General features: G+C 41.6%; 1 protein-coding gene across 2 annotated transcripts; it reads right to left on the bottom strand.

The window, feature by feature from the left end:
* Positions 1-1,174: 1,174 nt before the first annotated feature.
* LOC119271033 lies at positions 1,175-3,236 on the bottom strand. Of its 2 annotated transcripts, none has more exons than XR_005134401.1 (4): positions 2,016-2,199; positions 1,695-1,833; positions 1,481-1,600; positions 1,175-1,394 (listed from the first exon to the last, which is right to left on the bottom strand). XR_005134401.1 is itself a non-coding variant. In XM_037553001.1 (4 exons), the coding sequence occupies exons 1-2, from the start codon at positions 2,824-2,826 to the stop codon at positions 1,695-1,697; spliced, it is 756 nt and encodes a 251-aa protein (XP_037408898.1). In that variant the 5' UTR covers positions 2,827-3,236; the 3' UTR covers positions 1,175-1,394; positions 1,481-1,600. The 2 variants fall into 2 exon arrangements, 1 of the variants encoding a protein (XP_037408898.1); XM_037553001.1 differs by lacking the exon at positions 2,016-2,199 and adding an exon at positions 2,210-3,236.
* Positions 3,237-23,029: the final 19,793 nt, after the last annotated feature.

The raw sequence follows: 23,029 nt of genomic DNA on the forward strand, positions 1-23,029 counted from the left end.
CCATTCCTTAATAACAAGGAAAATCTGAGTTTTGTATAATCATCGAACTTCTCCATCTTTTTAATATGGACTTCCTGCTTTTATTTCTTAATCTTTTTTATGAAATTTTGAAGCGCTCTATTTTTAAAAGTTGGACTTCTTGTTATTTTATTTTTGAACTTCTTGTTTACATTCTTTAATAACGAGGAAATTTGACTTTTCTATAATCATCAAACTTCTCCATCTTTTTAATATGGACTTCCTGGTATTGTTTCTTTTAGTAACGGAAAAAATCCTACTTTTTGATAGACATCGAGTAGCTCCGTTTTTAAATTTGAACTTCTAGTTTTATTTTAACAAAGAAAAACTTTTTTATAAAATTGTTTGAGATGCTTTTTTTGATGACCTTCTTTGGGTTTGTAACAAGACTTGGTGCGATGCGACATGATATGACATAATAGTCTTTAGGGTGGCGGGGATGGCGGCTCGTCCGGAGGAGGCGGGGCTGACGGCACGCCTGGAAGGAGGCGGCGGTGAGGAGGTGCACCATAGCAGGGTGGGCGGCGGCCGGAGGTTGAAGTGGGGAAGGGTGGGCGACGGGGATAAGGGGGGTCGGGGCGCTTTGGGCTTTTTCTTTGTTTTATTCTTATGTACGGGAAAAATCTGAGTTGTGTAATAATTTTCGAACTGCTCCGCTTTTTAAAATGAATTTCTTGATTTTATTCTTTATTAACGAGGAAAATCTAAATTTTTTATATAAATTGAACTACTTCATTTTAAATTTTGAACTTCATCGTTTTATTCTTTAATATTGAAGAAAATCCCTTTTGCACTTCTTGGTTTTATTCTTTAGTAATGAGCAAAAATCTGCGTTTCTTATAAACATTAAATTGCTCTATCTTTTAATTTGCACATCTTGTTTAATTTTCCATTAACGGGAAAAATCCAAGTTTTATAATAAATGAAAAACATTGAACCACTCCCTTATTTTAATTTGGCCTTCTAGGTTTTTGGCGGCAATTGGCAAACCAACACAAAACCCCTATCCGGTGCAGACCAAATTGTTGGGAGTTTTTTTGTTAGTTTTGTAAAATTACCATCCACCATGCTAGAGCAGGGAAAACACACAAAGTGAAAGCCACCGTCGCTAGGTGAATTGTGTCCACAACAATGTTGGTGGAATTATGCGAAAATGTTGGATGGACTGTGATGATACTTGGCTGGAGCCTTTGGTTGTTTCATATGCCCAAGTTATAATTTTGTTGTTGGTTCATTAGTTTGTTTGTGCAACAAATTTACAGCATGGTATTAATTGGTCTTTAATTGCTCTGCTCAACTCGATCAGAAAATTAACAGACTATTGTATCAGACACCGCCGTGGGCAAGCCAAGTTAATGCGCCTTCAGCTCATAACCCTGCTAGACACAAGCAAAATGACTAGATGAGAAAGTTTATCCTCTCTTATGCCTGAAAAATCATACTGTACTTGTAAGTTTACTACCTTTTCCCATGTGTCTTCTTGTTTCTCTAGCTTCACAAAGTTAGAGCGGCCACCGGTATTGATGGAGGAAAAAAAACTCTTTGTAGAAGAGAAGAAACCAAACTGTTCACTGATTGCCATCTGCAGTCACAAAAGCATTCGCCATAAATACCAGGATGCCAATACTATATAGCATTATTAAGATACAGAAATATATGAAGTTTGTATCTACTACCTAATCGACAACTTGAGCCTTTTGTGTGCTGCTATTCTCAACAGGAGTGGGATCTGCCCGAGCAGAAATGGCCACAACAGGAGTTGTCACCTGCAGGTTTTCACCTGATGATTGCATGGCATTATTTAACGGCATGACACTGCAATTGCAAAAAAAAGATTGGACAAATTAAGGCATGTCATTTTAGGAAAATGAATGAAAGTTTGCTTTGCATAGTTTCTCTAACAAAATCATTTTCCTCATTTCTGGTACCTACTTTTTGTAACGCGGGTTCAATTTCCAGTAAACGTACACACCCATCCAAGAAACAAAGCAGTATACCTCAATTCTGTGTAGCTCAAGTTCCACAAATAACCAGCCGTGTATTTCCTGTGCAAGTTACCTAGAAATCACTAGATCCTAGACCCCATGTCTTCTTTTCTTTATAATCTCTGAACTTCAGATTAATAACTTTTCATTCATATACTGATAAGCTGTACAAGCTTAAGATAGTACCTTCAGAGAAGCATACATACCAGCAGAGAAGCAGCCATAGTTGGACGAGCTCACGACGCTCTTCTAAACAGAGTAGAGGCGAGTAGCTCATGGAGCTGGCCGCGTAGAGCGGAAGGAAGCAAATGGAGTCGACGATGGCGGGGGGCATAGTTGAACGGCCTGAGGTGGCATAGTTGAACGGCCGAGGCGCTGGGGCGCCGGCTGTAGGTGGTGGACCGTTGTGGCAGTAGGTCATAGTGCCGTGGGTGGCGAGCTTTAGGTCGACACCTCCTCCAGCTGCAAGTCGATGCTCCCTGCAGCTGCAGGTCGATGCCACTTGTAGCTGCAGATAGTGCCCAATCCCCATCAACGGGGCTGCTACCAGCCCCCTCTGTGCGGACGTGGGTTGGTGGCTCCGATCCAGATGACCGGCCGCGGCAGCGTCCAGTGCCATCTCTGGCTCAATAGACCGTGGGCTTTTGGCGGCGAGCTTGTGTGACCTTGGAGGAGTTGACCTGCTACTGTTGAATGATGTGGACTGCAGCAGCTGCCATGTTTTGTTGATGCATATGCGAGGAGGAGGTGAGCAGCAGGAGGGGCCGGGGGCATTGGTCGGGAGGTGGAGGAGCAGCGTGGATACGCTAGTCCGACGCCGCATCAGGCGGTGGTCAATGACCTGATCCACTATAGGAGATGTCCGACATTGTAGCTATTGCCGAAGGTGGGGGAGACCAAGGCAGCGTCCGGAGGTAGGGGACGAGCAGCTCCAGCGCGGAGGAAGGCCGCCGGCAGGGGATCGGGACGCCGCTGTCCCCAGTGGATCCCTGCCGGGGGAGTTCGCCGCCGCGTGGTGGCGACGGATCCCGGAAGGAAGTAGGGTGCATGGAGGAACAAGCGGTGGGGCAGGGGATCTCCACCATGGAGAGTGTCCTGAAGGTGGCGCGCGGCCTCGGATGCACGCCGGGGACATGGGTTTCGCCGGAGTTGGGCTGGGCGGCGGGGCTGTTGGTGGCTGGGGCCCGGCGGCGGCGCGGTTGCGGGCGCGGGGCAGGAGGGAGGCAGTGGCCAGATGGGATCGGGGGAGGTGGGCTCGTGGGGAGTGGGGTGGGGTGGTTTTTTTTCTTTGTACCGGCCAGGAATCTCAGGAACACCTCGGTCGCTCCCTATATATGTGATCCAAATAGTTATTTTGGTCTCAGGATTAAAATAGTGCTATCCTATATATATATATATATATATATATATATATATAGTCATATGATCTCTTATGTTAAAGTAACAATTCAATCACAATTTCAAATATGAATCATAAACTTCATTGAGAACCAACAAACTCTAATCTCAGTCATTGAGGCAATTGCAATTTATCATAACATAGGAAAGAGTCAATATAAGAGCTTTTCAACAAGTCCATACACTCAACCATCTTTTAGTCTTTCACAATTGCTAACACTCACGCAATATTTATGGTATAGAGTTTTAATCGGACATAGAGAAAGATAGGGGCTTGTAGTTTTGCCTCCCAACGTTTTACCTCAAGGGTAATGTCAACAATAATAGCTCATGCAGACTCACTTCCAATTAGCTATATGTATCTGGATCTTTCCAACACATTGTGCTTGCCAAAGGATAAAATGTAAAAAGGAAAGGTGAATATCACCATGACTCTTTGCATGAAGTATAAGATACGAATAAAAGATACACCCTTCGCAGAGGGAAGTAGAGGTTGTCATGTGCTTTTATGGTTGGACGCACGAAATCTTAATGCAAAAGAACGTCACTTTATATTGCCACTTGTGATATGGACCTTTATTATGCAGTCCGTCGCTTTTATTTCTTCCATATCACAAGATCGTATAAAGCTTATTTTCTCCACATTAATAAGTCATACATATTTAGAGAGCAATTTTTATTGCATGCACCGATGACAACTTACTTGAAGGATCTTACTCAATCCATAGGTAGGTATGGTGGACTCTCATGGCAAAACTGGGTTTAGGGATGTTTGGAAGCACAAGTAGTATTTCTACTTGGTGCAAAGAACTTGGCTAGCATGAGAGGGAAAGGCAAGCTCAACATGCTAGATGATCCATGACAATATAATTTATCTCAGATGTAAGAAAACATAACCCATTACGTTGTCTTACTTGTCCAACGTCAATTCTTTAGCATGTCATACTTTAATAAGTGCTCACAATCATAAAAGATGTCTAAGATAGTATATTTATATGTGAACCTCCCTTTCTTTATTACTTCCTATTAATTGCAACAATGACCAAAACTATGTTTGTCAACTCTCAACAACTTTTATTCATCATACTCTTTATATGTGAGCTCATTACTCTCCATAAGATCCATATGATCCCTTTATTTCTTTTTATATCTTCTCTTTTATTTTATTCCCTCGAGATCATAGCAAAATCAGCCCTTGACTCAACACTAATCTTTATTATATATAGCTTACGGACTGGATTACATAGGAAGATCATAAAGCAAAACTCACAACTAGATCATACTAAAACTTTATTCTACTAGATCAAGATATTATCAAAAGGATCGACCTAAGAAAAATAATAAAGATAAAAGTGACGGTGATACGATACCAGGGCACTCCCCCAAGCTTGGCAGTTGCCAAGGGGAGTGCCCATACCCATGTGTTTATATTTCCTTCCTCGGAGGTGGTGATGAAGGAGTTGTTGATGATGTAGGCTTGTCGTCCATCTTCCAAGGCATAGGCTCACCATCATAGAAGGATGATCGAGTCTTCGGAATCCTCAAATCTGCAGCCAAACTCATCCTCTTGAACCTATATTCATACTCACAGTTTTGGTTTTGCAGGTCATAGATCTGGGCTTGGAGGCGCTCGATTTTGTCATGAAGCTTGAAGATGCCCCCCCCCAATGTCCTTGGCATCCAGCTTGTGGTTGTTGGTGAACTCCGTGATCATTATGTGATTGGAGTCGAGTCCACGCTCCACCATCTCCTGACACTTGAAAACTTGTTGCTCCATCGCCTCGAGCCTTGTCTCCGCGCTCCCGGTCCTCCTTGGTCCCTCCACATCGCGGATGTGCAGCAACCCCTCACGCATCTCAATGGTTTGAGGGTGTTGCAGCACCTCCGCGAGGTAGGGGTTGATGACCTTCTCGAAGAACTTGTCCTTGGGGGCACTTGAAGACGCCATGGCAATCTAGATCTGTCAAAAAAACAGCTCGAAACAAAGACAGGAGATATTTGCGTGATACGGTGGTCAAAACCTTCGGGAGATTATATAATGAATTTTTACCGACCAAAAGAAGTATCAGGCAAGAAAACAGAATCCAGAGAGCACATGAGGTGCCCACAAGGCAGGGGGCGCGCCCTCCACCCTCGTGGAAGCCTCGTGTCCTTTCTGGTATGCTTCTTATTTTCCTATTTTTATATATATTCCAAAACGGAGAAATATTGCTATTAGAACTGTTTTGGAGTCGGTTTACTTACCGTACCACATAACTATTCCTTTTTGGAGTCTGAAACGTTCCGGAAATTAACCCTTATGTATTCCTCCGGGGTTACGGTTTCAATAATATTAGTCTCAACATTTATAGGATTACCTGAGATATAATGTTTGTTTCTTTGGCCGGTCACCACCTTCGGGTTTGTGCCTTCGAACTTGATGATTTTTATGGCACCGGAACGATAGACCTCCTCGATGACGTAAGGACCTTCCCATTTAGGGAGAAGTTTGCCTGCAAAAAAAATCTTAAACGAGAGTTGTATAGAAACACATAATCACCTATATTAAACTCACGCTTTTGTATCCTTTTGTCATGCCATCTTTTAACTTTTTCTTTAAACTGTTTGGCATTTTCATAGGCTTGGGTTCTCCATTCATCAAGTGAGCTAATGTCAAATAACCTCTTCTCACCAGCAAGTTTGAAATCATAATTGAGCTCTTTAATGGCCCAATATGCCTTATGTTCTAGTTCGAGAGGTAAGTGACATGCTTTACCATAAACCATTTTATACAGAGACATACCCATTGGATTTTTATATGCAGTTCTATAAGCCCATAATGCATCATCAAGTTTCTTGGACCAATTCTTCCTAGATCTATTAACGGTCTTTTTCAAAATTAATTTGAGCTCTCTATTACTCAATTCTACTTGACCACTAGACTGCGGGTGATAAGGAGATGCAATTCTATGATTAACATCATACTTAGCAAGCATTTTATGAAAGGCACCATGAATAAAATGTGAACCACCATCAGTCATTAAATATCTAGGGACTCCAAACCTCGGGAAAATAACTTCTTTAAGCATCTTAATAGAGGTGTTATGATCAGCACTACTAGTTGGAATAGCTTCTAACCACTTAGTAATGTAATCAACAGCAACTAAAATATGTGTATACCCATTAGAGGAAGGAAACGGTCCCATATAATCAAAGCCCCAAACATCAAATTGTTCAATAACGAGTGAATAATTCATAGGCATTTCTTGACATCCACTAATATTACCAATTCTTTGACATTCATCACAAGACAAGACAAACTTACGGGCATCCTTGGAGAGAGTAGGCCAATAAAAACCGGATTGCAATACCTTATGTGTAGTTCTATCTCCAGCATGGTGTCCTCCATAGGCTTCGGAGTGGCACTTGTGTAGGATCTGTTCCTATTCATGCTCAGGTACACAACGTCTAATAACACCATGTACTTCTTCTTTATAAATATGTGGGTCATCCCAAAAGTAATGTCTTAAATCATAGAAAAACTTTTTCTTTTGATGGTATGTGAAACTAGGTGGTATAAATTTAGCAACAATATAATTAGCATAATCAGCATACCATGGAGCAGTACGAGAAGCATTTATGATATTTAATTGTTCATCAGGAAATCTATAATAAATAGGTAGTTGATGACCCACAAGTATAGGGGATCTATCATAGTCCTTTCGATAAGTAAGAGTGTCGAACCCAACGAGGAGCAGAAGGAAATGATAAGCGGTCTCCAGCAAGGTATTCTCTGCAAGTACTAAAATAAGTGGTAACAGATAGTTTTGTGATAAGATAATTTGTAACGAGCAACAAGTAACAAAAGTAAATAAGGTGCAGCAAGGTGGCCCAATCCTTTTTGTAGCAAAGGACAAGCCTGGACAAACTCTTATAAGATGTAAAGCGCTCCCGAGGACACATGGGAATATCGTCAAGCCAGTTTTCATCACGTTCATATGATTCGCGTTCGGTACTTTGATAATTTGGTATGTTGGTGGACTAGTGCTTGGTTACTGCCCTTACTTGGACAAGCATCCCACTTATGATTAACCTCTATTGCAAACATCCGCAACTACAACAAAAGTATTAAGGTAAACCTAATCATAGCATGAAACATATGGATCCAAATCAGCCACTTACGAAGCAACGCATAAACTAGGGTTTAAGGTTCTGTCACTCTAGCAACCCATCATCTACTTATTACTTCCCAATGCCTTCCTCTAGGCCCAAATAATGGTGAAGTGTCATGTAGTCGACGTTCACATAACACCACCAGAGGAGAGACAACATACATCTCATCAAAATATCGAACGAATACCAAATTCACATGACTACTAATAGCAAGACTTCTCCCATGTCCTCAGGAACAAAAGTAACTACTCACAAAGCATAAACATGTTCATAATCAGAGGGGTATGCATATAGGATCGGAACATATGATCTTCCACCAATTAAACCAACCAGCATCAAGTACAAGGAGTAATTAACACTACTAGCAACCTACTAGCACCAATCCCGGACTTGGAGACAAGAATTAGATACAAGAGATGAACTAGGGTTTTGAGATGAGATGGTACAAGAAGTATCGAGCATGGAGCGATTACTGAGAGAAAGCCGAGCATAAATTTTTTGAATAATCATTTCTCTTGAGAGCTCATGATTGGGGCATGAATATAACACTGACTTAAGCCTCCCCCAAGCTTGAGCAATGCTTTCTCCTTCGCGAGGCCAAAAATTATATATATAATTATGATCACGATAAACAAGATGCATAGGATAACACTTCTGGTGAAATTCCAATTTCAATCGCTTATAGTCCCATGATCCCATATCATCACATAGCCTATACCATGTCAATGCATCTACCTTCAAAGATAAAGGGAAGACCTTCTTCCTGATAACATCCTCGGGCATACCTGCAAGCTTAAATAATCCACAAACTTCATCCACATAGATTAAGTGTAAATCGGGATGCAATGTTCCATCTCTTGCAAAAGGATTAGCTAGCAGTTTCTCTATCATACCCGAAGGAATTTCAAAGTAAACATTTTCAATAGGTTCAATAGGTTGAGGAGCAACTCTTTGCTCTACTGGTCGGGGTGAAGATACCCCCAAGAATCCCCTCAAAGGATTATGTTCCATAGTAACAAGTGACAGTAAATTTCAGCACACTATATAAATTTTTCCTTACCAAATTCCACCTACCAAAGGCGCTTCACTCCCCGGCAACGGCGCTATAAAAGAGTCTTGATGACCCGCAAGTATAGGGGATCTATCATAGTCCTTTCGATAAGTAAGAGTGTCGAACCCAACGAGGAGCAGAAGGAAATGATAAGCGGTTTTCAGCAAGGTATTCTCTACAAGCACTGAAATTATCGGTAACAGATAGTTTTGTGACAAGGTAATTTGTAACGAGTAGCAAATAATAAAAGTAAATAAGGTGCAGCAAGATGGCCCAATCCTTTTTGTAGCAAAGGACAAGCCTGGACAAACTCTTATATGAAGGAAAGCGCTCCCGAGGACACATGGGAATTATCGTCAAGCTAGTTTTCATCACGTTCATATGATTCACGTTCGGTACTTTGAATATTTTATATGTGGGTGGACCGGTGCTTGGGTACTGTCCTTACTTGGAAAAGAATCCCACTTATGATTAACCCCTATTGCAAGCATCCACAACTACAATAGAAGTATTAAGGTAAACCTAACCATAGCATGAAACATATGGATCCAAATCAGCCCCTTATGAAGCAACGCATAAACTAGGGTTTAAGCTTCTGTCACTCTAGCAACCCATCATCTACTTATTAATTCCCAATGCCTCCCTCTCGGCCCCAAAAATGGTGAAGTGTCATGTAGTCGGCGTTCACATGACACCACTAGAGGGATGACAACATACATCTCATCAAAATATTGAACGAATACCAAATTCACAGGACTACTAATAGCAAGACTTCTCCCATGTCCTCAGGAACAAACATAACTACTCACAAAGCATATTGATGTTCATAATCAGAGGGGTATTAATATGCATAATGGATCTGAGCATATGATCTTCCACCAAGTAAACTAACTAGCATCAACTACAAGGAGTAATCAACACTACTAGCAACCCACATGTACCAATCTGAGGTTTGGATACAAAGATTGGATACAAGAGATGAACTAAGGTTTGAGATGAGATGGTGCTGGTGAAGATGTTGATGGAGATTGAACCCCTCCCGATGAGAGGATCATTGGTGATGATGATGGTGATGATTTCCCCCTCCCGGAGGGAAGTTTCCCCGGCAGAACAGCTCTGCTGGAGCCCTAGATTGGTTCCGCCTCGTGGCGGCGGAGTTTCGTCCCGTAAGCTTGCTTATTATTTTTCCTTGGACGAAAGACCTCATATAGCAGAAGATGGGCATCGGAGGGCCACCAGGGAGCCCACGAGGCAGGGGGCGTGCCCAGGGCGGTAGGGCGTGCCCCCACCCTCGTGGCTGGTGGGTCCCCCCCTCTGGTACTTCTCGCGCTCAATATTTTCTTTATATTCTAGGAAGTGCTCTCGTGGAGTTTCAGGAATTTTGGAGATGTGCGGAATAGGTCTCTAATATTTGCTCCTTTTCCAGCCCAGAATTCCAACTGCCAATTTTTAAATGATGAGCCGCAAAAGTAAAGTAACGTTTTTTAAATGATGGATTGTGATTTCATATATGCAAATTCTAAATTTTATAACTAAAACTAACATTTCTAATATTTCTATAACTAAAACTAACATTTCTAATATTTCTATAACTAAAACTAACATTTCTAATATTTCTATAACTAAAACTAACATTTCTAATATTTCTATAACTAAAAAACATCTCTATATAACTAACATTTCTAATATAACTAACATTTCTATATAACTAACATTTCTAACATTTCTATATAACTAACATTTCTAATATTTCTATATAACTAACATTTCTATATAACCAACATTTCTAATATTTCTATAACTAAAAACATTTCTATATAACTAACATTTCTAATAATTCTATAACTAAAAAAAATATAAAGATTGATAACAATTCTATAACAATGTGTGTGTGTGTGTGTGGTTGGCGGCCGGGGCAGGAGCGACGGGGACGGGGACGGAGACGGAGACAGCGACGGGGACGGGGCGACGACAACGGGGACGGGGCGGCGACGACGGGGACGGGGACGGGCCAGGCGGGGACGACGGGAGGACGGGGTGGGGCACGGCGATGGGGACGACGAGGACGGGGACAGGGACGGCGACGGCGACGGACGGCGACGGGGGCGGCGACGGGCAGAGGGAGAGATGAGAAACTGACAAATTTTTTGAAGTGTTTATTTATATAGAACCCACCTTTAGTACCGGTTGGAGCCACCAACCGGTACTAAAGGTCTATTTTGGCCAGGCGAAGCGGCGGGAACCGCACCCCCTTTAGTACCGGGTCGTAGCGCCAACCGGTACTAAAGGCCCCCCTTTAGTACCGGTTGGAGCCATGACCCGGTACTAAAGGGTGTACGCTGCCAGGCGAGGGGCGCAGACGTTTAGTCCCACCTCGCTAGCCGAGGGGCACTCACACCTGCTTATAAGCCCCTTCGTCGCCGCTATCTCGAGCTCCTCTCTTAAGCAGGCCTTTTGGGCCTACCTCTGCTGCGATGCCCTGTTGGGCCTACTGGGCTAGCGGGCCTGCATCCTGGCCCAACTAGAATTTGGGTTTCTAGTCGTATGCAGGCCGCTGTGGCCCAATAGGTGGGCTTTTTCTTTTTCTTTTTTTGCTTTATTTATTTTTGTTTCATTTATTTTTGAGTTGTTTTTTGCTGTATTTAGAGTTTCTTTGTGAATATTTTTGCTTTAGGTACAAAAAATTACAAACTTTCTGTTAGTACCGGTAGTTTACAAATTTGAATAGTTTAAATTTTGAATTATTTGAAATTTGTGTGAATCACTAGTTTGTGAATAACTTAACTTTGAAAATAGATTTTTCAGTGATTCTTTTTTCTTATGTTTAATATTAGTGTGTTTTATCATTATATTCAATTTGGTAATGCTTAGGTTATTTAAAAAATGAAATGCCTTTGTAACGGATGAGTTTTCGTCCGAAACCCTGATACTTCGAAAGAGATTGTCCATTTTGTACATGAAGTGCATCCAGTTTTTGCGGTAACTGGTAACCCACAAGTATAGGGGATCGCAACAGTTTTCGATAAGAGTGTTGAACCCAACGAGGAGCTAAAGGTAGAACAAATATTCCCTCAAGTTCTATCGACCACCGATACAACTCTACGCACGCTTGACGTTCGCTTTACCTAGAACAAGTATGAAACTATAAGTACTTTGTAGGTGTTGTTGGATATGTTTGCAAGATAATAAAGAGTATGTAAATAAAAAGTAGGGGCTGTTTAGATAAAGAAACAATAAAGTAAATATAGCGAGTGTGGAAAAGTGGTGGTAGGAGTTGCGAAATTGCCCCTAAGCAATTGACTACTTCACTAGACCGATAGCAAGTATTATGTGGGAGAGGCCACTGTTAGCATGTCATCCCTTACTTGCAATTCTATGCACTTATGATTGGAACTATTAGCAAGCATCCGCAACTACTAATGTTCATTAAGGTAAAACCCAACCATAGCATTAAGATATATTGGTCCCCCTTCAATCCCGTATGCATCAATTTCTATGCTAGGTTGAAGCTTCTGTCACTCTTGCCCTCCAATACATAGTCCTATCAACATACAACTAACCCTAGGGTGTGATCCACGCGTGCAATCATATGATGGGCACCAAAGGACAGCAACATAACCACAAGCAAATTAAATCAATCATAGCAATTCATCAACCACCGATAGGACAACGAAAATCTACTCAGACATCATAGGATGGCAACACATCATTGGATAATTATATGAAGCATAAAGCACCATGTTCAAGTAGAGGGTACAACGGGTTGCGGGAGAGTGGACCGCTGTAGATAGAGGGGGGAAGGTGATGGAGATGTTGGTGAAGACGACAGAGGTGTTGGTGTAGATCGCGGTGATGATGATGGCCCCCGGTGGCACTCTGGTGCCACCGGAAGCGAGGGGGAGAGAGCCCCCCTCCTTCTTCTTCTTCCTTGACCTTCTCCCTAGATGGGAGAAGGGTTTCCCCCCTGGTCCATGGCCTCCATGGCAAGGGAGGGGCGAGAGCCCCTCCGAGATTGGATCTGTCTCTCTGTCTCTCTCTGTTTCCGCGTTCTGTTCTGGCTCTGTTTCACCGTTTCGTATATATATGGAGATCCGTAACTCCGATTGGCCTGAAACCTTCGCCGTGATTTTTTTTCCGAATATTAGCTTTCTTGCGGCAAAAGAAGAGCGTCAACCGCCTTACAGTGGGCTCACGAGGGTAGGGGGCGCGCCCTAGGGGGGGCTGCCTCGTGACCACCTCGGGCACTGGTTCGCGCTGATTTTCCTTCCGAATTTTCCATATTTTCCAAAAATAAGCTCCGTCCGTTTTTATCCCATTTGGACTCCGTTTGATATGGATATTCTGTGAAACCAAAAACATGCAACAGACATGAACTGGCACTGGGCACTGGATCAATATGTTAGTCCCAAAAATAATATAAAAAGTTGCCAAAAAGTATATGAAAGTTGAATAATATTGGCATGGAACAATCAAAAATTATAGATACGACGGAGACGTATCAACATCCCCAAGCTTAATTCCTGCTCGTCCTCGAGTAGGTAAATGATAAAAAAGATAATTTTTGATGTGGAATGCTACCTAGCATAATCTTGATCATATGTCTAATCATGGCATGAATATTAAGACACGAGTGATTCAAAGCAGTAGTCTATCATTTGACATAAAAACAATAATACTTCAAGACTACTAATAAAGCAATCATGTCTTTTCAAAATAACATGCCAAAGAAAGTTATCCCTACAAAATCATATAGTCTGGCTATGCTTCATCTTCACCACACAAAATATTCACATCATGCACAACCCCGATGACAAGCCAAGCAATTGTTTCATACTTTTGACGTTCTCAAACCTTTTCAACTTTCACGCAATACATGAGCGTGAGCCATGGACATAGCACTATAGGTGGAATAGAGTATGATGGTGGAGGAGACAAAAATGAGAAGATAGTTTCACATCAACTAGGCATATCAACGGGCTATGGAGATTCCCATTAATAGATATCAATGTGAGTGAGTAGGGATTGCCATGCAACGGATGCACTAGAGCTATAAGTATATGAAAGCTCAAACTGAAACTAAGTGGGTGTGCATCCAACTTGCTTGCTCATGAAGACCTCGGGCATTTGAGGAAGCCCATCGTTGGAATATACAAGCCAAGTTCTATAATGAAAATTCCCACTAGTATGTGAAAGTGATAACTCAGGAGACTCTCTATATGAAGAACATGGTGCTACTTTGAAGCACAAGTGTGGTAAATGATATAGTAACATTGCCCCCTTTTTTTGCGGGCTTCTTTGGCCCCATTTTTTATTTAGGCTTCTTTGTCCTCTCCCCCTTTTTTTTGAGGGCAATGCTCTAATAATGATGATCATCACACTTTTATTTACTTACAACTCGATATTACAACTCGATACTAGAACAAAGATATGACTCTATATGAATGCCTCCAGCGGTGTACCGGGATGTGCAATGATCTAGCATAGCAATGACATCAAAAAACGGACAAGCCATGAAAACATCATGATAGCTATCTTACGATCATGCAAAGCAATATGACAATGAATGCTCAAGTCATGTATATGATGATGATGAAAGTTGCATGGCAATATATCTCGGAATGGCTATGGAAATGCCATGATAGGTAGGTATGGTGGCTGTTTTGAGGAAGGTATATGGTGGGTTTATGGTACCGGTGAAAGTTGAGCGGTACTAGAGAGGCTAGCAATGATGGAAGGGAGAGAGTGCGTATAATCCATGGACTCAACATTAGTCATAAAGAACTCACATACTTATTGCAAAAATCTATTAGTCATCGAAACAAAGTACTACGCGCATGCTCCTAGGGGGATAGATTGGTAGGAAAAGATCATCGCTCGTCCCCGACCGCCACTCATAAGGAAGGCAATCAATAAATAAATCATGCTCCGACTTCGTTACATAACGGTTCACCATACGTGCATGCTACGGGAATCACAAACCTCAACACACGTATTTCTACAATCCACAAATACCCACTAGCATGACTCTAATATCACCATCTTTATATCGCAAAACTATTGCAAGGAATCAAACATATCATATTCAGTGATCTACAAGTTTTATGTAGGATTTTATGACTAACCATGTGAATGACCAATTGCTGTCATCTCTCTAAATAGATATAAGTGAAGCAAGAGAGTTTAATTCTTTCTACAAAAGATATGCCCGTGCTCTAACAAGTATAAGTGAAGCAAAAGAGCATTCTACAAATGACGGTTGTCTATGTAAAGAGAAACAGGCAATCCAACTTCAAATGATATAAGTGAAGCACATGAAGCATTCTATAACGCCATACTCAAAAGATATAAGTGAAGTGCAAAGAGCATTCTATAAATCAACCAAGGACTATCTCATACCAGCATGGTGCATAAAAGAAAAATGAAAACTAAATGCAAAAGACGCTCCAAGATTGCACATATCGCATAAACGAAACGAATCCGAAAACATACCGATACTTGTTGAAGAAAGAGGGGATGCCTTCCCAGCATCCCCAAGCTTAGACGCTTGAGTCTCCTTGAATATTTACTTAGGGTGCCTCGGGCATCCCCAAGCTTGAGCTCTTGCCTCTCTTCCTTCTTCTCGATCATCGAACACTTCATCCACACAAAACTCCAACAGAAAACTCGGTAAGATCCGTTAGTATAATAAAGCAAATCACTACTCTAGGTACTGTTGCAAACCAATTCATATTTTGTTTTTGCATGGTGTCTACTGTAATATAACTTTTTCATGGCTTAATCCACTAATATAAATTGATAGTTTCATCAAAACAAGCAAACTATGCATCAAAAACAGAATCTGTCTAAAACAGAACAGTCTGTAGTAATCTGAACATTCACCATACTTCTGATACTTGAAAAATTCTACCAAAATTAGGAAAAATAAAAAATGTGTATAGGAATACAGTTTAAAAAGAATCAGAACCATTTGACGTTCCAGATAAAAAATGTAAAATCGCGCACTACGGCCAAAGTTTCTGTCCTGCACCGTACAAACCATCAAGCAAATGTAAACATCCTAAAGGCAAACCTTGGCACATTATTTTTATTTTTGAACTTTATAAAAGAACAAAACGGAAATAAATGACTCTCTAAAACTTCCAGGTTGTCTCCCTGGCAGCGCTTTCTTTAAAGCCATTAAGCTAGGCATATAGTGCTCAAGTAATGGATCCACCCGGATCCCAAGGTATATCAAAGCCAATTTTAATTAACAATGATTTGTAATTTAGTGGTGAGCACAAGGTAACATATATCATATAACAACGAAGTCTAACTCTCTTCCTATGCATTGGCATGTCATAAAATAACAATTCATGCACACAAAGTAAAGGCCAATGCATAGTATAAACAGTTTCTTGCAATTTTATCGTGTTGGAAATATAGAGAGGTGGAGATATAGTTCCTCACTCATAATAATTGCAAGTAGGAGCAGCAAGCACATGCATATTATGTCTATCAAAATCATCATGTGCAACGGTAAAAGGCAACCCATCAATATAATCCTTAATAAGAGCAAACTTCTCCAATATAGTGTAGTCGGGAAAATTCAAAAAGATAATAGGACTATCATGCGTGGGTGCAATAGCAACAATTTCATGTTTAACATAAGTAACTATAGCAAGTTCATCTCCATAAGCATCATTCATATTGGCATCTTGGCCAGAAGCATAGCAAGCATCATCAAAAAGGGATATTTCAAGATAATCAATGGGATCATAATAGTCATCATAGCAATCATCCTTCGGTAAGCACGAAGGGGAATTAAACAATGTATGAGTTGAAGAGTTACTCTCATTAGAAGGTGTGCATGGGTAGCTAATCCACTCTTCCTCCTTTTGTTCTTCGCTCTCCTCCTCATATTTTTCATCCAATGAGCTCACAGTTTCATCAATTTCTTCTTCCATAGACTCCTGCAAAATATTAGTCTCTTCTTAGACAGCGGAGTAGTACTCAATATATGGTTAAACATAGGCATTAATTATCATAGCAATATTTAAATATGGCAAAAAATTTAGATTTGTAAAGAGTAGCATCATACTTTTCAATCAAAGAAGCAATTTCGTAAGCACCCTTAAAAGCAAAAAATTCTTCAATTTGTTGAACATCATAGTAACTATAAACACCCTTAGCATAAGAGGATGCGATTCCATTATCACTAAACAAACATTGGTAGGGAATGTGTTTCTTAGGGTCTTCAGAACAACAAGTATAATCATATATTTCACATAAATTCCAAGCATAGCATTGCAAACGATGAATTTGATCCAGTAAAGTTTTCCCTTTTTCAGATATTCGGTGTCGCACATAACAAGCATGCTCATCTAAAGATTTTCCCTCAACTAAGATAGTTGGGATTTCGACACGAGCACAAAGGGATCGAAGATGATCCAAGTAAAAAGCTTCAGCAGTGTGATAGATTTTGAGTGGTTCTTCAACCATTGGTTCAGTAGGTACAACTATTTTTTTTGGTATTTTGCGTTTCCTACCCATAGATAAAGATAGAAAACAACTAAGAACAACAAATAAAAATTACTTAGTGATAAAGCAAACAAGCACACACGAGAATATTCACCCCACGCTATTGCTCCCCGGCAACGGTGCTAGAAAAAGGTCTTGATAACCCACAATTATAGGGGATCGCAACAGTTTTCGATAAGTAAGAGTGTCGAACCCAACGAGGAGCTAAAGGTAGAACAAATATTCCCTCAAGTTCTATCAACCACCGATACAACTCTACGCACGCTTGATGTTCACTTTACCTAGAACAAGTATGAAACTAGAAGTACTTTGTAGGTGTTGTTGGATAGGTTTGCAAGATAATAAAGAGTATGTAAATAAAAAGTAGGGGCTGTTTAGATAAAGAAACAATAAAGTAAATATAGTGAGTGTGGAAAAGTGGTGGTAGGAGTTGCGAAATTGCCCCTAAGCAATTGACTACTTCATTAGACCGATAGCAAGTATTATGTGGGAGAGGCCACTGCTAGCATGTCATCCCTGACTTGGAATTCTATGCACTTATGATTGGAACTATTAGCAAGCATCCGCAACTACTAATGTTCATTAAGGTAAAACCCAACCATAGCATTAAGATATATTGGTCCCCCTTCAATCCCGTATGCATCAATTTCTATGCTAGGTTGAAGCTTCTGTCACTCTTGCCCTCCAATACATAGTCCTATCAACATACAACTAACCCTAGGGTGTGATCCACGCGTGCAATCATATGATGGGCACCAAAGGACAGCAACATAACCACAAGCAAATTAAATCAATCATAGCAATTCATCAACCACCGATAGGACAACGAAAATCTACTCAGACATCATAGGATGGCAACACATCATTGGATAATAATATGAAGCATAAAGCACCATGTTCAAGTAGAGGGTACAGCAGGTTGCGGGAGAGTGGACCACTGTAGATAGAGGGGGGGGAGGTGATGGAGATGTTGGTGAAGACGGCGGAGGTGTTGGTGTAGATCACGGTGATGATGATGGCCCCCGGTGGCACTCTGGTGCCACCAGAAGCGAGGGGGAGAGAGCCCCCTCCTTCTTCTTCTTCCTTGACCTTATCCCTAGATGGGAGAAGGGTTTCCCCTCTGGTCCATGGCCTCCATGGCAAGGGAGGGGCGAGAGCCCCTCCGAGATTGGATCTGTCTCTCTGTCTCTCTCTGTTTCTGCGTTCTGTTCTGGCTCTGTTTCACCGTTTCGTATATATATGGAGATCCGTAACTCCGACTGGCCTGAAACCTTCGCCGTGATTTTTTCCGAATATTAGCTTTCTTGCGGCAAAAGAAGAGCATCAACCGCCTTACGGTGGGCTCACGAGGGTAGGGGCGCGCCCTAGGGGGGGGGCGCCCCCTGCCTCGTGACCACCTCGGGCACTGGTTCGCGTTGATTTTCCTTCTGAATTTTCCATATTCTCCAAAAATAAGCTCCGTCCATTTTTATCCCATTTGGGCTCTGTTTGATATGGATATTCTGCGAAGCCAAAAACATGCAATAGACAGGAACTGGCACTGGGCACTGGATCAATATGTTAGTCCCAAAAATAATATAAAAAGTTGTCAAAAAGTATATGAAAGTTGAATAATATTGGCATGGAACAATCAAAAATGATAGATACGACGGAGACGTATTAGTACCCCTCTCTAGTTTTTTGCACATGCTATGTGGGTGAAATTATGATACCATGCCAACTTTCAACCTTTTCTGAGTTCATTTGAAATGCTTTTCAATTTCAGGGTCATTTAGCTGAAAACAATCAGTAAATGCATGAAAGAATTTGCTTGCACATAAAATTTCTTTGCGTTTCAAATGCCAAAACACATAACTAGCTACCCTAACTATTACAGAGATTCCCTCCTGGGTGTGAAACACAGAAGAAAGTGATGATAGTTGATGACCCACAAGTATAGGGGATCTATCGTAGTCCTTTCAATAAGTAAGAGTGTTGAACCCAACGAGGAGCAGAAGGAAATGATAAGCGGTTTTCAGCAAGGTATTCTCTGCAAGTACTGAAATAAGTGGTAACAGATAGTTTTGTGATAAGGTAAATTGTAACGGGCAACAAGTAGCAAAAGTAAATAAAGTGCAGCAAGGTGGCCCAATCCTTTTGTAGCAAAGGACAAGCCGGAACAAACTCTTATAATAGGAAAATCGCTCCCGAGGACACATGGGAATATCGTCAAGCTAGTTTTCATCACGTTCATATGATTCACGTTTGATACTTTGATAATTTGATATGTGGGTGGACCGGTGCTTGGGTGCTGTTCTTACTTGAACAAGCATCCCACTTATGATTAACCTCTATTGCAAGCATCCACAACTACAACAAAAGTATTAAGGTAAACCTAACAATAGCATGAAACATGTGGATCCAAATCAGCCCCTTACGAAGCAACGCATAAACTAGGGTTTAAGCTTCTGTCACTCTAGCAACCCATCATCTACTTATTACTTCCCAATGCCTTCCTCTAGGCCCAAATAATGGTGAAGTGTTATGTAGTCGACGTTCACATAACACCACTAGAGGCTAGACAACATACATCTTATCAAAATATCAAACGAATACCAAATTCACATGACTACTAATAGCAAGACTTCTCCCTTGTCCACAGGAACAAACGTAATTACTCACAAAGCATATTCATGTTCATAATCAGAGGGGTAATAATATGCATATAGGATCTGAACATATGATCTTCCACCAATTAAACCAACTAGCATCAACTACAAGGAGTAATCAACACTACTAGCAACCTAGTAGCACGAATCCTAGACTTTGAGACAAGAATTGGATACAAGAGATGAACTAGGGTTTGGAGATGAGATGGTGCTAGTGAAGATGTTGATGGAGATTGCCCTCTCCCGATGAGAGGAGCGTTGGTGATGACGATGGTGATGATTTCCCCCTCCCGAAGGGAAGTATCCCCGACAGAACAGCTCTGCCGGAGCTCTAGATTGGATCCGCCAAGGTTCCGCCTCGTGGCGGCGGAGTCTCGTCCCGAAAAGTTCCTTCTTATTTTTTTCTCATCGAAAGACTTCATATATGAGAAGATGGGCGTCGGAGAGCCACCAGGGGTCCACGAGGTAGGGGGGCGCGCCCTAGGGGGGGCGCTCCTCCCACCCTCGTGAGCAGGGTGTGGGCCCCCTGGCCTTCTGAAGGAAATATGCCCTAGAGGCAATAATAAAGTTATTATATATTTCCTTATAATCATGATAAATGTTTATTATTCATGCTAGAATTGTATTAACCGGAAACATAATACATGTATGAATACATAGACAAACATAGTGTCACTAGTATGCCTCTACTTGACTAGCTCGTTAATCAAAGATGGTTATGTTTCCTAACCATAGACAAAGGAGTTGTTATTTGATTAAGGAGATCACATCATTAGTTGAATGATCTGATTGACATGACCCACTCCATTAGCTTAGCACCCGATCGTTTAGTATGTTGCTATTGCTTTCTTCATGACTTATACATGTTCCTATGACTATGAGATTATGCAACTCCCGTTTGCCGGAGGAACGCTTTGGGTGCTACCAAACGTCACAACATAACTGGGTGATTATAAAGGAGCATTACAGGTGTCTCCAAAGGTAGATGTTGGGTTGGCGTATTTCGAGATTAGGATTTGTCACTCCGATTGTCGGAGAGGTATCTCTGGGCCCTCTCGGTAATGCACATCACATAAGCCTTGCAAGCATTGCAACTAATGAGTTAGTTGCGGGATGATGTATTACAGAACGAGTAAAGAGACTTGCCGGTAACGAGATTGAACTAGGTATTGGATACCGACGATCAAATCTCGGGCAAGTAACATACCGATGACAAAGGGAACAACGTATGTTGTTATGCGGTCTGACCGATAAAGATCTTTGTAGAATATGTAGGAGCCAATATGGGCATCCAGTTCCAGCTATTGGTTATTGACCGGAGACTTATCTCGGTCATGTCTACATTGTTCTCGAACCCGTAGGGTCCGCACGCTTAAGGTTACGATGACAGTTATATTATGAGTTTATGGATTTGGATGTACCGAAGGTTGTTCGGAGTCCCGGATGTGATCACGGACATGACGAGGAGTCTCGAAATGGTCGAGACGTAAAGATTGATATATTGAAAGCCTATGTTTGGATATCGGAAGTGTTCCGGGTGAAATCGGGATTTTACCGGAGTACCGGGAGGTTACCGGAACCCCCGGGAACCATATGGGCCTAGATGGGCTTTAGTGGAAAGGAGAAAGGGGCAGCCCAAGGTGGCCGCGCGCCTCCCCCCTCCCCATAGTCCTATTAGGACTAGGAGAGGTGGCCGGCCCCCCTTCTCTCTCTTTCCCCCTCGGGGAATCCTAGTCCAACTAGGATTGGGGGGGGGGGGGGAGTCCTACTCCCGGAAGGAGTAGGACTCCTCCTGCGCCCTCCTCCTGGCCAGCGCCCCCTCCCCCTTGGCTCCTTTATATACTGAGGCAGAGGCACCCCAGAAACACACAAGTTGATCCACGTGATCTATTCCTTAGCCGTGTGCGGCGCCCCCAGCCACCATAGTCCTCGATAATACTGTAGCGGAGTTTAGGTGAAGCCCTGCTGCTGTAGTGCATCAAGATCGTCACCACGCCGTCGTGCTGACGGAACTCTTCCCCGACACTTTGCTGGATCGGAGTCCAGGGATCGTCATCGAGCTGAACGTGTGCTCGAACTCGGAGGTGCCGTAGTTTCGATGCTTGATCGGTTGGATCGTGAAGACGTACGACTACTTCCTCTACGCCGCGTCAACGCTTCCGCAGTCAGTCTACGTGGGTACGTAGACAACACTCTCCCATCCCGTTGCTATGCATCACATGATCTTGCGTGTGCATAAGAATTTTTTTGAAATTACTACGAAACCCAACACCTTCATCTTTGGCGAGGATTTTTCTTTATGTATTTTAAGATGTTCCGTGGAGTTTCAGGACTTTTGGAGTTGCGCAGAATAGGTCTCTAATATTTGCTCCTTTTCCAGCCCAGAATTCCAGCTGCCGGCATTCTCCCTCCTTATGTAAACCTTGTAAAATAAGAGAGAATAGCCATAAGTATTGTGACATAAAGTGAAATAACAGTCCATAATGCAATAAATATCGGTATAAAGGATGATGCAAAATGGACGTATCAACTCCCCCAAGCTTAGACCTCGCTTGTCCTCAAGCGAAAAGCCGATAACAATAAATATGTCCTCATGTTTAGAGGTAGAGGCGTCGATAAAATAAAATACGGACATGAAGGCATCATGATTATTCTCATAACAGCAACATATATAGCTGTTTTCATATGATTACTTATGTTCAAGTGATGATCTATTCACAATGCAAAAGTATAAATCATAAACCTTATTGGGCTTCGACAAACTATAATCTCAGTCATTAAATCAATTGCAATTTATCATAACATCGGAAAGAGTCTATGTCAGAGCTAAAAAGCAAGTACACATACTCAACTATCATTTAGTCCTCCATAATTGCTAACACTCACGCGATACTTGTGGTTACGGAGTTTTAATCAGACACAGAGAAAGATAGGGGCTTATAGTTTTGCCCCACAACCTTTTACCTCAAGGGTAATGTCAACAATAATGGTTCATGCTCCCCTACATCCAATTAGATATATATATATATATATATATATATATATATATATATATATATATATATATGTATATCATGTTCTTTCCAACATGCTGAGCTTGCCAAAGGATAAAATGAAAAAGAAAAGGTGAAGATCACCATGACTCTTGCATAAGGTAGAAGATAATAATAAAGGATAGGTCCTTCGCAGAGGGAAGCAGAGGTTGCCATGCACTTTTATGGTTGGATATATAAAATCTCAATGCGAAAGAACGTCACTTT

The sequence above is a fragment of the Triticum dicoccoides genome, chromosome 3A (genome assembly GCF_002162155.2).
Source record: "Triticum dicoccoides isolate Atlit2015 ecotype Zavitan chromosome 3A, WEW_v2.0, whole genome shotgun sequence".
Lineage (NCBI taxonomy): Eukaryota > Viridiplantae > Streptophyta > Magnoliopsida > Poales > Poaceae > Triticum > Triticum dicoccoides.

Coding starts and splice junctions, on each gene's coding strand:
- LOC119271033 (XM_037553001.1), bottom strand. CDS start 2,826: ATGCGGCGTCGGACTAGCGTATCCACGCTGCTCCTCCACCTCCCGACC. Junction 1,834..2,209: donor CTATGGCTGCTTCTCTGCTG/GTATGTATGCTT, acceptor TTGCAATTGCAG/TGTCATGCCGTTAAATAATG.